This window comes from Camelina sativa, chromosome 6 (genome assembly GCF_000633955.1).
Source record: "Camelina sativa cultivar DH55 chromosome 6, Cs, whole genome shotgun sequence".
NCBI classification, from domain to species: Eukaryota; Viridiplantae; Streptophyta; class Magnoliopsida; order Brassicales; family Brassicaceae; genus Camelina; species Camelina sativa.
The window spans coordinates 21451865-21467806 of NC_025690.1; the positions used below are offsets into that span (position 1 = coordinate 21451865).

Here is a 15942-nt window from a genome sequence, read left to right on the forward strand (position 1 = left end):
GTATAATTAATCAGAATAATATTTTGTGTTTATTTAAAATAATACTATTATTGTTTTGTTCAATATATAATTATTTAATTTAACTGATTATTTATTTTTCAGTGTATACGGTTTAATGATTGATTTTTTTATGATTTTTTATTTTATTTTGGGACACATATATAGAAAACAAATTTGCTATTAATAGGGAATTTAGGTAGAATTAATTAGTTTCAATAAAAAAAATTGATTTTGTCAATTTACCATATTTTACTTATTGCTTTTAGTGCAATTTTGTAGGGACTAAATTTTTAAATAAGCAAAATTAAAAGGGTATAACCCAAAATGTACTTCAAAAATGTATATATAGATACTTTCTCCATAAAAACATTTTCTAAACAAATTATATACACACATCTTGGGTCCACTTTAATAACCTTTAGTTATTAAAAGAAAAACAATGTGGAATTCATGTCAATCCCAACAAATAATTGTTAACAACTTTTATTTGCATTTCACAACAAAACTATATATAATAAAGTGAACTGATTCTTTAAATATAAAACATACAAAACTACAATACAAAATTATCTTGTACATAAACAATTTAAAATAATAAAAATACTACTATCTCTAAATTAAAAAGAAAAACACACGGTATATCTCTATTATAGTAAAAGAAAAGTACCACTTGTATTTCGGACGAAAATACCCCTATGCCAACAACATAAAAACAACTAGAACAAGATTAAATATGACTTTATCATTAATTGGGTCGGGGCAAAATTAAACAATTAACCGGAAACATCAGTCGGATAATTTAAAAACCATTAGTGGGTTGTAAATGGGTATCGGGTATGAACAATTTGAATAGTGGGTTTTAAATAAATGGATATCGAGTAATAACAATTTGAATGGGCTACAACATCAGTCGGTTGTTAGCAATACCCGAAATTTACTCTTTATCACGCAAACTTTGGCGAAAATTATGCTATTTAATCTCATCAATTAATTTAAGAGATATCAATCTCCTAACAAAATAAGGAAATCTTACTAAACTACTTCTTTATACACGTACTATATTTTCCTTAGTCGAAGTATTCTAAAATTCATTCCTTACTTAGATATATACAAACAATATATACGAAATATTCCCCAAGATTTTTTACTACTCCATTTTGCAGAATTATCGGCTTTTGCAGAATATTCCCCAAACTTATAATTCCACATTATACCTACTTTTTCATACGTCAAGCGCTTCTATAAATACGAAGGTTCATTCATCATACCTTCGAAAAATTTTCCCTTATGGCTTTTATCAACGCTTCTCCAATGGCTGTTGTCTGTCGCTGCTTTTACTACATGTATAACGAAACACCATCTCAATTAAGAAGAAGAATTTTCTACTGCGCTATGGTCTCCATTTTTACAAGTTAACAATGGCGTTTCACATACTTTATAAACCTATAAAAACAAAATCAAGCTTATTCTATCAATCTGCACTCAGGAGTCAAGACTATATCTATTAACTATTGGGAAAGAAATGTAGCTTACTGGGTAAAAATAAGATTGTTCAGTTGTCGAATATGAAGACATGCAGGTCCTCTCAGGTTGTATCTGTTGTGGTTTCACCCTTGGTAGCGGAAGGTAGTGATCGAATTGGCCACGAATCGGGGGATCTCAAGAATTATCTTTGAATATGGCTCTCAACAAATTAATCAGAGCAATCCAAGCTTCTCGGATCTTCATGGTATCTCCGACATCACCTCCGGTGCTTTGTCGTTTGTCTTTGATTCAATTCCTCGATTAGCTAATGGCGAAGCTGATGTTTTAGCTTAAAAGGCCTTAAGCATAAGAGAACAATAAACACACTTTGTCTTACCTTTATTTACGCGATTAATTTTGTTTCTTTGGAATCAATACTCTCAGGCCATTTGGGTGGGGCTTTGTCTTCCGCGATGCGAAGTAATCATCTCTCCTAATTCGCTTCTCCGGAATTTGGAAACTTCAACTATTTTCTTCTCTTTGCTTGGCAGCAAACATCAATATATATGACATCTGGAGTGAAATGAACAATCCACTTCACCGGAACTCTCACAGTTAGTCGGATTCAATCTCCATAATTATCAGATCACATCAATCAAAACCACCATGATCTCTGCTTTCAAGATATCTATATCTACGATTGGGCTTTGTACATAAAAAAAGGCTTCTAATTATGGTTCAATTACAATCATTTGTGATGGTGCTAATTAATCATGGGCCATGGCCTTTAAAACTATTTAATTAGGAATCGAACATTTCGTTTTAATTCAACTAATTAACAAAACAAAAAAAAAAAACTGAATATGATATAATCGAAACAAAACAATTTAAATCGGTTTAAATCTAGAAAAAATAGAATATATATATATATATATATATATATATATATATATTTTTCTTTTTAATAAAAGATAAGACTAGAAAGATCGGTTTTTTTTACATCAAAGATATATATATATATATATATATTTGTCGGCCAAATGAATTGGAATCAATTAAATATATTTTGTAATATTATCTGTATTTTGTGTCGAAATTCGAAAGATATGGACTATGGAGGATAATAATTCTTCTATTTTAAAATGCATAATAATAATTACAAATCCATTGTAAACACAGTCCAACTAACTAATTAACTAATAAGTTACATATAATACATTATATATAACACAATTTCAAACTATGAACTAAAACATCTGTATATAAACTATGGAAAACAAAGTCGGTAAATAGTTTATTGTTCATGTATACGATGCGTAAACTCATAAATCGAGATTATTATGTTTTTGTCGCATATCATATTAATAAATGCAAACTTATACAGCCACATCTTAAGTAAATTTCTGTTCAATTGGATTCATATTCCCTCCCACAGTCCCACTATATACTTCACTCTCTTTCGTTTCTTTTAATTATATAAAATTTAAAATATTTATTTATAAAGGAGTGTTATATTTCAAACAAACTTATTACACAAATAGCAAATATCTCGTGAAGTATTTGTTTTGAAAAGTGCGGTAAGCCACACTATAATGAATTAAAACTATAAAACTTTTCAAATATGTAATTTTATGTAAGATAACGGAAATATTCCTCGGCGCTGTAGCGCGGATGCGATTCTAGGTCCTTCTATAAATCACTACTTATTTAATTGTATGTTCTACACTTATACAATAATATAAAACAATACACCTCAAACAAAATACTTTCTAATTTCTATACTAACTAATATATCTATATTTGTAAGGTTGTACATTTAAAAAAATACAAATTAAACATTAGTTATATATAGTTAATCTATAAAACAAATTATTTATTTTTATGAAAAAATAGTCCTGCAATGTACCGCGGGTGAATATCTAGTGATCAACCAAATTTTAGCAAGATAAAAGAGTAATGATATCTTTATAATCAACCAAAATAATATAAAGATAATGAATATCTAGTGATCAACAAATTTTTAGCAAGGTAAAAGAGTGATGATATCTTTATAATCAACCAAAATAATAGAAAGAAAAGAAAACAAAGAGAAAAAAAAATGAGTAGTTTGGAGACAAATTAATCTTATTTTAAGGCTTTCATTTGAAAGTTTAAATTGATGCACACGCACTGATCAAACACACAAAAGATAGGCTAAAAAGCAGCCCACAGCTTTGGGTTCCCTTGTCCCTGTTTGATTATTAATTAATAACACTATGTTTTAGGACTAATGAATAATTATGCGGTATTATTCCGGTCATTTGGTTTTGTTTAGATATTTTATTCACAGAAGTGTCCTTTAGTTCTTGTAAGAGACATATATGGAGAAACTTTTTTTCTATACTAGAGATTTTTATATATTTTTAACACGCTTCCTCGAAACGATTATTTTACGCTTCCTCGAAACGATTATTTTACGCCAATGATCAGCACTATATCCGACTTAGACCATCATACTTGGATCAATAACACAAAACTATGTTAAGATTCATTGATTTTCGAATTCAAAACTAGTTGGTACGTATTCTTGTGTAATTATAAAACCTCTCTTGTTATAAATTCCGAATTGCTAACAAACCTAAAACATAATATGTATTGTTTTATATATGCAAGCATCAAACATAATATGGTGTTTTGGTGAATAGGGGACTTGACCTTGTATGTATTGTTTGAGACTTTGAGTATGTATGTATAAAAGTTAATAGAACTTGACATAAAAAGAGAACTTTACAGGGAAACTGAACATCACAAAAGGGGTAATTAGAGTTCGGAACTCGACCTAACTCTAACGTTGCTGTGTACGTCTACGTCATCATGTCTTGTAATGATGCTTTACACTGTATTTCTCCATTGATATATAAAGTATTTGTTTAAAACCAAATTAACACTTGTTTATATGAGTTTATGGAGCGAAGTAGCAATCAGCTTTCTGGAAGCATGGATCCATGTTTCCCGATATATCCTCCTTTTCAACTTTAAGATGTGAACCTTTCTATGGTGATAGCGATTGTCTGACTCTGAACACTCGTCTTTAGGGAATCATCATTTCAGACAGTCTCTCAATCACTCTCCATTAAATTATACAATATATTCTCTTTTTTGTCAGTTAAGTATTTTTCTGTAATATCGTCACTACTTCAGGTGATTTTAACAGGCAACATTAAAATGAAAATATATGTTTAAAACTAGAGGTACTGCACCATTTTCACAGGCATGGAAATGAATTATTGACGTTGTAAACTTTTAAAACATACAATACAACAAAGTAATTTTTGTATAACTTCTTTATAAACTGTTTGTGCCTTTGTGGTGTAATGTACTTTTAGATTATGGAAGAATTAGAAATTAAAATTACATGGAAACAAGCTGGACAAACATCATAAATAAAATGTATTATTAAAAATCAAATGATATAAATATTGTAGAAGATTACATATACACCATTTTAATAAAATAAAATAAATTTCCTTGATATAATAAAGTTTACCACATCAGAATTTTACAGGAGACATTTGCATTAATTAACAATCCAAACGTATTTAGTCGGATCTAAAAAACCTCAAATCAACAAATTACATGAGTTGAATCTAAAAATCGCTTTCTATTTCATATTCAATTTATTGGACATGAAAGGAGCATTGGCAATTTATGAGCTCACAGTAAAACAAAAAAGAAGCAAAATACAAAAGAAAACAAATAATATATTCTCTAGCTCTCTCAGTCTCACTCTAACTCTTATTTCATCATGTTCAATATCCTTACTTAGCCCCTAAACATATGAGCCCGTTCTTGATCATCCCTCGCTGCGATTCTTGAAGCTGACAACGTACAGAATCCGACCTCATTAACACTATACTGTTTCTGCTTCTGCTGCTGTGATTGCTTGCAATGCAAGATAGCTCCTTGTATAGAATTCTCAATCTCAGAACTAGAACTCGTACTTCTCTTCAAAAACTGCAACGGACGAAACCCTAAACTATTCGATGATTTGTTGTTCGAACTCTTTGCAGGTTGTCGTCTCATAGAAACCGAAAACGATCTTCTATGGCTCCCGGAAACAGAACAATTACTCTGTTTTTTAGGTCTCTCGGTTTTGGTTTGTCCAAAAGGCTTTACTCGGGAATACCTCAAAAACGAATCTTCGTCTGCGACTCTCGCAGCGGAAGACGCGCATGATGACTCATCAGAACAGCTAGTTTTACCAAAGAAAGATCTTAGATAAGCTCTCGAAGCTTTAATCTTCGTTCCAAGACTTGATTGTTTGATCAATCTCAGTTTCGTGGTCCAAGATTTCTTCTTCTCATCCTCATCCTCCTCCTCCTCCACCACTGAATTTGAATAGTTAAGGAAATAGCCTTCAGGGTTAAGTTCTTTACTCACTTGACAAGACTCTGCCGGTGAGACAGTGCAGGACTCGAACGGAGTGTTGCTTGTAACCGGAGTTGGAACCGTCCCCGTTGCTAAAGGTGTGCTGTAGAATTCTTCGTCGAAAGTGTAATCTTCTAGAAGCTTCTGGACCATTTGGAGACGAGGAGGAAGGTGAAGAGGGAGAAGCTTGCCTTTGTAGAAGAGTTCGTCAGCGGGAGAAGTGGTTGTGTCTATCTCAAGAGCACAAAGATGAGACATTTGGAACTCGAACTCTCGAGGGTTGTTGTTGTTGTTCAAAGTTTTGCGTACTAGGTTTGTGAAAGAAGTTACTTCCATGTCTATGTAATCCTCTTCTACATCACTGTCGCATCGATCTAGATTAGCCGCCATTTGTTTTTATGTTTCTTTTGTGGTATGTTTGAGTGATTAGAGAGATAAGTTGAGTTATATTAGTCGAAGTGGTTTGCTTTTATATATGTAAGAGAAAGAGACAGAGAGAGTTAGTGTTAGGTTTTTGATTTGGTAAAGAGGGTACAACTATGGACCGTATTGTTTTATTTTTTCACTTGCTTATAGGATAAGAAATTACGAATTAAATAAAACAGGATGTAATAAAGTTCGAATGAGTACCATGTATTCCGAAATGGTTTCTTGGAGGGACCATAATAAAACTTGTACTTAAAATATTTTCTAGAAAAGATTAGCAAAGTATCCGGGTTTTGCCGAAATATCCTACTAATTTCTTGTACTCGATATAAAGATGGGTCAGGTATTTTATGTCATTTTTATTTTGAAGAATGATTTGATTGGCTCTAGAAAGCTAATGGGTTCCCCATCGTCAGCAATGGTGATTAGTACTTAAATTTATGAAAGAACGAATAGAGAGACGAAGTTTTAGAATAAAAACAAAAGTATCAAAATACAATACTAAAGTATTGGTTTAATAGTAGGGATCTTATAATTATGTTACTTATTGTGTTTCCCACAGATGTGTGTTGGTATTTTGAATTTGTTTTAATCAGGACAAGGACGACGATGAGAGTGTGAATTTATCTTGGTAGAAGCCCACGTGTAAGATATTTCTTCTGACTCATTGGTTTACTCGATCGATGAAGAAATGTATTAACACTAAGTATGATTCAACAATATGATTATGTCGTGACCCGTATGATACATTGAGAAATACGAAGAAAATTATATATAAAGACACTGTAATTGTTGTATGGTTTTTATGAATCCTAACTTTAGAGTTTTGGGCAGGAGTCACATCTCACTGTATTTTACGATGTTCAAGACATGTTACTAGATTCCAGGTTTAGTTTCTCTAACCTTTTTTGAGTTATCATCTCCATGATTATAGAGTTTTTATCTTATCATCCATTAATTAAAACAGTTCTTTTTGAAACTTTGAAGGAAATTATACAATATACATACCGTGTCGTGACATATAAATATATACTAATAAAAAGTAGAAGTTATAAGCTCTTAACGTCGTCTACATAGGATTTTAAATAACTAATATAAATTTGGCATATCACTTATTAACATTTTACACAATTTCCAGAATTTTCTATATTAAGAATTATTTTAAACAACCTATCATGATTTGACATGTCATTTATTAACATTTTTTAAATTTACAAAAAATTTTGTCATTCATTAATATTTTCTAAATTTACAGAATTTAAAAAAAAAATTTAAATTTATGGAAATCAAAGAACTAAGCACAATATCCCACATCGGCAAGAAATTTTTTAGACAATAGTTCAGAACCAGTATAAATAAGATTAATATGCTTCCAACAACGAATGAACAGGAAAGCTTGATTTATCAGGCGTCCAAGTTTAAAAGTTTTATTGGTTTGATCTGGTTTTTTATTTGATCAAATTAAAACTTTAAACAGTTTCAAAAAAAATATTACAATATTTAAAAATTTTAAAAGTTTAAATATTATAAATATTGAAACTTTTAAAAGTTCTTAGCTTTTAAAAAGTTTTTAAATATTATAAGTTTTAAATTTTAAAAGTTTAAAATCTTATAAATATTGAAAATTTTTAAAATGTTCAAATTTTATATTTCGAAACCTTTTAAAAGTTTAAAATATTATAAATATTGATGCAAAACATAAATTATCTTATTTATCTATATTTGTGCTTTTTATTTCTTATGAGCTGTAAAACATATTTTTGTGTATGATTTTATAGAAATTCTTTAATTAATTTTTTATTTTTGGGTCTAAGGAAGAAAGATTGACATCACAACACCTTAATTTGATGTTTGACTCAAATTTTGAGGTTTAAATAAGAAAGATGGACGACAAACATACATGTTTTATTACGGTTGTCACGGTTAAGGTTTATTAACCATCGGTTATGGTTAGAAATTTTTTGTAACTTTAACCAAAACGGTTTAACAAACGGTTAAACGGTTACATTTAAATATGGTTACGGTTCAAGCGGTTATTGTTATATACGGTTACGGTTATTTGATAATATGATACGGTTGATATTATTTGATGATATAATATAATTGATATTATTTATTTATAATTAATATGTTTGATCTTATAATGTACTCATATTTCTATATATCATATGATTCATATTAAATAAATAATTATTAGTATATTTTATTATGTTTTTAAAATATTATAAACCAAGTAAGGATTTTGGTTTGAGAAGTTTCTAAACGAGTGGATCTAAAACCAAATAAGTTAATAATTGAGTGCATGTGTTGACTATGCTGGAAATCATGAATTTCACAAATTTTATGAGAAAAGAAATGATTTTGTTCTTGGAGTTTGATGGGTTAACAAGTTGTGTGGTAGTCTAAAAAAAGGTTTTTCAGTGGAAGAATGTGAAGAAGTTGACGAGGAAGAAGAAGAAAAAGAGTATAACGAATAACCAAATGGTAAAAGTTACGATGACAATTAACACAAAATTTGACAATGAAAATGACAAGAAAGAATATGAAAAATAAGAAAACATTGAATAAAAAACACGAAAACAGAGGTGATATCGATCAATTAAATATGAAAACGAATTAAATTCATGATTATAAAATTATTTCGTTTTTTTTGTGGTCAAAGAAAATGGTTTAGGATATGTGAGGTCATCAGTTTGATTTGCCTCGCCTAGACGTCAAGTTAAATTTTAATTTTTTTATCAGATTTGATTTTATAACACAACTGATTTTTATATTTTAAAAAATTGTGTATCTGAAATTTAATTTTTTTTGTTAATACTAATTTTAATTTTTTTATGAGATAATATTTTATTACCGTAATCAATCATATATAATTTTTAATAAAATATATCAATGAAACCACTAGTGTGGGTTAAAAACGTAGTAGAATAAAAAGCAACTAATACCGTGCCACTAATTAATTACGTTTTTTTTGTTTAAGGGCCCTGGGATAAAATCAAGAAATCGGAAATTAATTAAACCAAAGACGATCAACCCGGTCGGACCGGGTTTTACGACATTTGTTGGAATTACCGGTTTAACGATTTGTGAGTAAAATTGGTCATCTTCATCTCGCTGACGCTTAGAGCCTAGAGGAGTTTTTAGACAGAGACGACGACGATGTCGCTTGGGCACGGCCGTTGGGAGTGTCCATGCCGAGTTGCCGACCACTTACGTTTGCAGGTACGATTCATTCGTATTTTGACAATTCTGTATCTTTGAATCATGTTTGCGCTTTCTTTGTTGTTGATGCAAATTTAGGATTTAGTTGAGAAATCAAACGAAATCGATAATAGCATAAATTTGAACTTTGAGATTGTGACTCGTCGGTCTACTTTGTTATGTCAAATTGTTACTCTGTGGAGCTATCAATCTCGGATTTGGTTAAAAGTTTCGATTTTTTTTGTTTTTGAAATAGACAATTTCAGGTTTTGTTATGTTGTTAGATTTTAGTACTTGATTCTTGATTCTAGACTCAAAAAACTCAAATCAAGAAGTAGATTCTATATAAGCAGGCTTACACATAATTTCATATTTCACATCCTTTTTTAAGTGATATTAAGCAAATGCTCTAACTGTGACCTTTTAGTTTCTTACACATCCTAGTGAGATACAAGACGAAGAAGACAAAGACGAAGAAGAGCCGCTAAGTATTGGTCTCCCATGGAACAGGTCTGAGAGATAATTCTCCAAGTTATCTGGCTTTAACCGCACCAGCATCTCTGTGTTTCTCTCATGGCTCAGCGTTGGCAAGTACTTACCGTAAAACTCTCTGTATTCCGGTACTATATTCTTTGCTATGGAAACCTTAAGCTCGTCCCTTAGTTTTGCATCTGTTATCACACATGATGATTGTTTCGTGTAAGCTTCTTCAAATGCCGCGTGAAATCTCTTGAAATGTGTTTTGGCTTCCTCTGGTGATAGTACTGTTGTGTTGGATTTCTCTGGTAAAGATATGTATACATTGGACCACGCTGCGATCTCGTAGTTTGCAGCGTAGCTTCTGAGTTTTGTTTCGTGCTTTGTGAGCCAATCGTCTCCGAGAAGGTTCCTGAGGTGATTTGAACGAACGGTGTCAACCACGAACTGAATGTTGTTTACGAGGAAGAGGTAAGATAGTGAAACATCCTTGTAACTCTCTGCTTTGGTGTCTAGTTTGCATAGGAAAACCAGGATGAGCCATGCTAGTTGGACCGAGACTGCGTGGTTGTTGTTGTCCTCATCTTCTAAGATTGGAGCTGTGAAATAAGATTCTAGCATACGGGTGTTTCTCTTAAGCGGATACTCTTCAAGGATCTCAGACAACACACGGCTGTATTCAGAGAGTGATGATATGAAACTCATGGTTGTTCGAGTCAGCTTGTGAACCCCTCCTCCTGCAGTTACTGCTTTTGAAGAATCCTTTTGTATTGTTGACTCAAATTCCGTGAGACTTGTGTGGATTGAGTCCTTGAGTTTCTTAAGCGATGAGAGCACCAGAGTTTTAACCGCAGCTACTGAATCAAAGTGAAAAATCAGTTCTATGTCTGGCCTAAGGTCAGATATTGCTGCATAGAGATCCATCAGCCTGAAGATCCTCTCCTGCGATGACTTCTTCTCCTTATTGGCAACGAGTTCAGGGAACTTGAAAAGATTGATTCCTGCTTCATTCGCTATCTCGTAAAAGCAAGACTCTCTTATTGTACTCGAAGCAGAGAAGACGTAATCACAGAGAAGTTTTTCTCCTCGGAGAAGTGTTATGACTCCAATCTTTGCAGCTTTGATCCAGTTCTTGATCATAGGCTCGAGCACGCCCCAGTCCATTCTGTTAAACCGTGAGATCTTATACTTTTCGATCCCAAGTAAGTGTAGCCCTTCATCTACAATTGACTTTCTGATCAACTTATATCTCTTTATGCATTCTTTACCATATCCACAGCTGATCATGGTCTCTGCTATGATCTTGAGGTCTGACATCACAAGTGCTGCAGCTTTTTCAACCTTACTGATTGATTCACCAGCCTTCTTCAGCTCATCTTCATCATCATCATCATCAGATTGCATAACATCTTCAAATTCTGAATTGCTTGAAACTGAGGATTGACTAGAGACAGATTCAGGATCAAGTTGGTCACGGTTCGAAGACAGTATCTGGAAGAACTCTTGTTCAAGCCTGGCCATACCGATCTGCATCAGGTGCTGTGCCAGCACTAGCTTGGCAGACTGAGAGTGCTGAGAGATGAGAAAGTGCATGGCTCTGCGTAAGTCACGGATGCATCTGATGAATTCTTTGGCCTCCTTTCTGCTGTGACAAAACAGAGAGATGATCTTTGTGTAGGACGGTGAGTTGGGATCCCACTTCTTGATGATTGATTCAGCGGCCTCCACGGTTTCCTCCATCATCGACTGAGAGAAAGTCTGATTGAGAGGTGAAGCTGGGAGAGAAGTGAATGGAGAAAGAGAAGAAAGGATAGATTTAGGAGAAGAGGAAGAGAAGATAACAGACTTTGCTTTTTTCGCCATTGATGAGGTTTTTACTCCTTACTACTCTTCTTTCTGATTTTGTAGAAGAGATGATTAATTTGTTCAGTGGAGTTGCTGGTGACTTATAGAGAGATGATTGTCTCTGTAAGGTTATATAGAGAGATGGTTCCAAAATGTGTAAACCAATGACCAATACAAAACCTTTGACTGGCTTTCTCTATTCTTGCAAGTTTTAAAAACTCAATATAAGTAATGTTTCATGTAGTTTCATACTGGTGTAATAGCTGACCGAATATATTATCTTTTATTTTTGTTTCTTAATCATTCGATTATCAAATACTTGAAATGTAAGAAAGTCTTTAGATACAAAAATATATTATAGTGGCTTTGAATCTTTTGACTCGGCAAAATTTCGAAATTTCGACGTTTTTATACTGTATAGGATGATGTAGATAGATTGACGGTTTAATTAATATCTTATTAAGATAATATTATGAGTTTGGTGACAAAGTCCACTTTAATGTTGGGGTTAACACGACGAAACATTTAACGATCTCACATTTTTGTTCCTCACTTTTAAAAAAGTGATTCCACAGATTCTTCTTATATCGTCTATCATTCTATGTATGTTAAAATTTTCACTAAATTTGATTTTCACGAATGAAGATTTTCAGTTTGTGATTTTCCTTCAAGTTTTTTTTTGGCAAATAAATTGAAATTATGAAACCAAACACCCATTTTTTGTGTGTTAAAATATGACAGGGAGAATTTGAGAACCTAGAATGAATATGAAACTACAACTTGAATGAATCAATTTGAGAAATACTGAAACCAAAGGTAATGACATATATTTATCACTTTCAGGTAAATTGTTTATGCAATCACTATATAAGACTAATTAACCTATTGTGTTTGACCAACAGATCAAAAGATACGCACTATCTCTGATATTTTTGTAATTTACACTTATTGTTATATATAATGACATGGTGGCAAGGTTTGAAAATTGATATATACACATGCATTACTAACTAAACAAATATTTTGTAGCCACGAGTTCGTATTGATAGAAAATTATATGTGCTTACCAAAGTCAATTGTGTATAGATGGATGTAAGCAAGTTCTGCATCAACGCTGACTTGGCAAATCAAGACCAGCAATAAGCTATTCTACGTATAGCAACGACCACATTTCATAACCAAAACCAAAGTGCAAGGAAAATGTTGTAACATCCAGAAAAGGCTAATTAAGGAATGAGCTCGTATATAACGTAAGAACTCCTAATACTACTTGGTTTGGTTTTATCTGAATTGAATTGAGTCGTTTGTTTTCAACAGTTACGAAACCAAAAGAAACTAAAAGGAAAACTCAAATGAATTAGAGTAAGTGTGAAAACAACTGGCAGAAGAGATTCTACAAAAGTCAAGTCTTTCCTATAAGACAAAGTAATCACAAAGTCAAATTTCAAAATTTGTCTTTCTTTACTACGTTAGTGTTTGATATTTGTGCATGTTATCCCCAGCCCCAACCTCTTCATCTTGGTTGGTCTAACAAATTTTAGTGACAACAAAGGATTCACACATGAGGACACAGTTTGGTGCATCAATTCTTCAAAACTCGACATTTCCTACCTATTGATTGTCAAATGGTGTGTCTAGGTTTCATGTGTCAACTTATCTTGCAAATCAGACCACAGCACCTATTTTTCTTTTTCCTATGTATAATTTGTTTAACTCGGGTGTGTACTCACTCATAATCAATTTTCCTTGCGTTATATATTCTCGGGTCACCAAATTTATCAAATTACTGATTGTTGAATTCATATTTGTGTAGCGGCGATCTAAACCAGTGGAAAACTTCATCCAAGGTGTATTTTCTTTCAAGAAAACTTAGAATTTGGAAACAGAACATGCTTTGTTTCTTTCTGAATCGAGGTGTAAGCAGAGAATCAAAGAGAGAAATTAACAGCACAAGACAAACGATCAAGGTGACTAATCCGAATGATTAGTGATGACAGAGTTTACAACTATAACGAGCTAATTCTAACCGAGGCGGGTAATATAAAAGATGAAGTGATCCGATCATATAACAATAATACTCTGCTTATGTAAATCAAATCTTTCATTAAGATGAGCTTTCAAAATCTTTAACATGGAAAGAAAATAAGCAAAACTCACACAAGAGAGCTAATAAAATACAAAACACACAAAAAATTGATGTAATTAAGATAACGCTTACACCTTAATAGCATACTTCCTAATTGGAAAGTACATTTCTTTCTTCTTCTCCCTTTCAGTCTTCAGTGATGCCTGTGTACAAATCATCAGCCAGAGAAGCAATTCATTCAGTACAATAAACCAAAACACCATTTGCTCAATTCTATAATGTCACTTTGAAAAAACTACTAAACACAAAAAAATACCTGATGCTTGGTGAGTCTTCTCCTGATAGCTCTAGTCTTCTTGGGACGAAGATCAAGAGGCAACAGCTTCTTGTTCTTGTACGCCTCTCTCAAAGCAGACTTTTGTTTCTGTGAGATCACTGTCAATACCTGAGCAATGGACTTCCTCACCACCTTGCTGTATCAGCACAAAACAGAACCCATTTGAGATCAATGTGATAAAAAAATCCGTGTTGGTAACAATCCAACAGTGAGAAACAAAAACCAAGTAAGCTACAGAGCACAATGATATGAACTAGGATACAACTAATACGTAACAGAACAAAACTACACAATTTGCAAAGCATAAGCAGAAGCAAGTGTTATATATATAAGTATAAACTCTATCAAAAAGGCAATGATACTCATAAACCTGATTACCACATATGATTAATAACCCCTATCACTAGCTAAAACCATAAACAAAGCAATACAATTTAGATTCAAATCATAATAGATAAAATGCAACATTTGATCACACAAGAAGAGTATATAAAGTAAGAGAAGTGGAAACACATACATCTTAGAGAGCTTGTTGGGAGCACCTCCAGTAACCTTAGCGACGCGANTAGGATACAACTAATACGTAACAGAACAAAACTACACAATTTGCAAAGCATAAGCAGAAGCAAGTGTTATATATATAAGTATAAACTCTATCAAAAAGGCAATGATACTCATAAACCTGATTACCACATATGATTAATAACCCCTATCACTAGCTAAAACCATAAACAAAGCAATACAATTTAGATTCAAATCATAATAGATAAAATGCAACATTTGATCACACAAGAAGAGTATATAAAGTAAGAGAAGTGGAAACACATACATCTTAGAGAGCTTGTTGGGAGCACCTCCAGTGACCTTAGCGACGCGAAGAAGAGCAAGCTCAGCCTTAAACTCCTTCAACTGAGTAGAAAGATCAGCTTTTGATTTCTCCCTCAGCTCATGAACCTTGATTCTTGCTGTTCAGATTCCATTTCACAAATACACAAAAAAAAAAAAAATCAAATCTCATAACCAAAAAAGTACGATATTGTATGTTACAGTATGAAAAGTTTCAGAATTTGGCTAACCCATTGCGTCTTGGTGTGGTGTTCTTCTGGCCTTGCCCTTACTCTGTTGTTGGCTGGTATAAAAGAACAGAAACCCTAGAAAACACACAAATGAAGAAGATGACGGCTGTCACTTAAACCCGGAATTTTAGGTTTTATTTAGTGGGCCGAGTTTGATTTCACATGGGCCGGGGCTTATAAAACGAATTCATATTTTACAAGTTTTTGACTAGCGACGTTATCGTAATTAACAACGTGATAGAAAAGTGTAATTATGAGTAGCGTGATTGACAATTAATTACCTCTCTAATAAATAGATGCATACATTAGTCGTACAAGTTGACACAAAGGCATAAATGCATGTTTATCTATGACCCCCAACTTGAAGGTTCTTTTAGTAACTTATTACGATTGCCATTTCAGTAATGACTCGATCGGAGAATTTTGCCATTTGGTCAAAAGAAAAAAAACTAAGCGCCGGTCAAGCACCACCGGCTGAAGCATTCTCATTGATTAATTTACAAAAAAAAAAAATGAAAAAGTGAAATATTGGACTTGTTCAAAGCTTCTGGTAACGTTGTTGTTATCTACAACAACCAAAGACGCAGCGTTTTGAACATGGATTCCCCTGTTTTTTGGGGGGT

At 32.6% G+C, this 15942-nt stretch overlaps 3 protein-coding genes and 2 long non-coding RNA genes across 6 annotated transcripts; 1 reads left to right on the forward strand and 4 right to left on the reverse strand.

The window, feature by feature from the left end:
- Positions 619–2164, reverse strand: LOC104792756. 2 transcript variants are annotated; one of them, XR_002038513.1, is made up of 3 exons: positions 1862–2164; positions 1534–1789; positions 619–1328 (listed from the first exon to the last, which is right to left on the reverse strand). It is a non-coding gene; the product is annotated as an uncharacterized LOC104792756 (long non-coding RNA). The 2 variants fall into 2 exon arrangements; XR_002038514.1 differs by having other exon boundaries at positions 619–1443.
- On the reverse strand, positions 5004–6314 carry LOC104792758 (probable membrane-associated kinase regulator 4). Its single transcript, XM_010518979.2, has one exon. The coding sequence runs from the start codon at positions 6259–6261 to the stop codon at positions 5266–5268; it is 996 nt and encodes a 331-aa protein (XP_010517281.1). The 5' UTR covers positions 6262–6314; the 3' UTR covers positions 5004–5265.
- On the reverse strand, positions 9816–12102 carry LOC104792759 (exocyst complex component EXO70A1-like). The gene has a single exon (XM_010518980.2). The coding sequence runs from the start codon at positions 11836–11838 to the stop codon at positions 9922–9924; it is 1917 nt and encodes a 638-aa protein (XP_010517282.1). The 5' UTR covers positions 11839–12102; the 3' UTR covers positions 9816–9921.
- LOC109133515 lies at positions 13308–13963 on the forward strand. The gene is made up of 2 exons (XR_002038681.1): positions 13308–13538; positions 13634–13963. It is a non-coding gene; the product is annotated as an uncharacterized LOC109133515 (long non-coding RNA).
- LOC104792761 (60S ribosomal protein L35-2) lies at positions 13904–15429 on the reverse strand. Its single transcript, XM_010518981.1, has 4 exons — positions 15320–15429; positions 15073–15208; positions 14223–14379; positions 13904–14109 (listed from the first exon to the last, which is right to left on the reverse strand). Exons 1-4 carry the CDS (start codon positions 15321–15323, stop codon positions 14035–14037), a joined length of 372 nt encoding a protein of 123 aa, XP_010517283.1. The 5' UTR covers positions 15324–15429; the 3' UTR covers positions 13904–14034.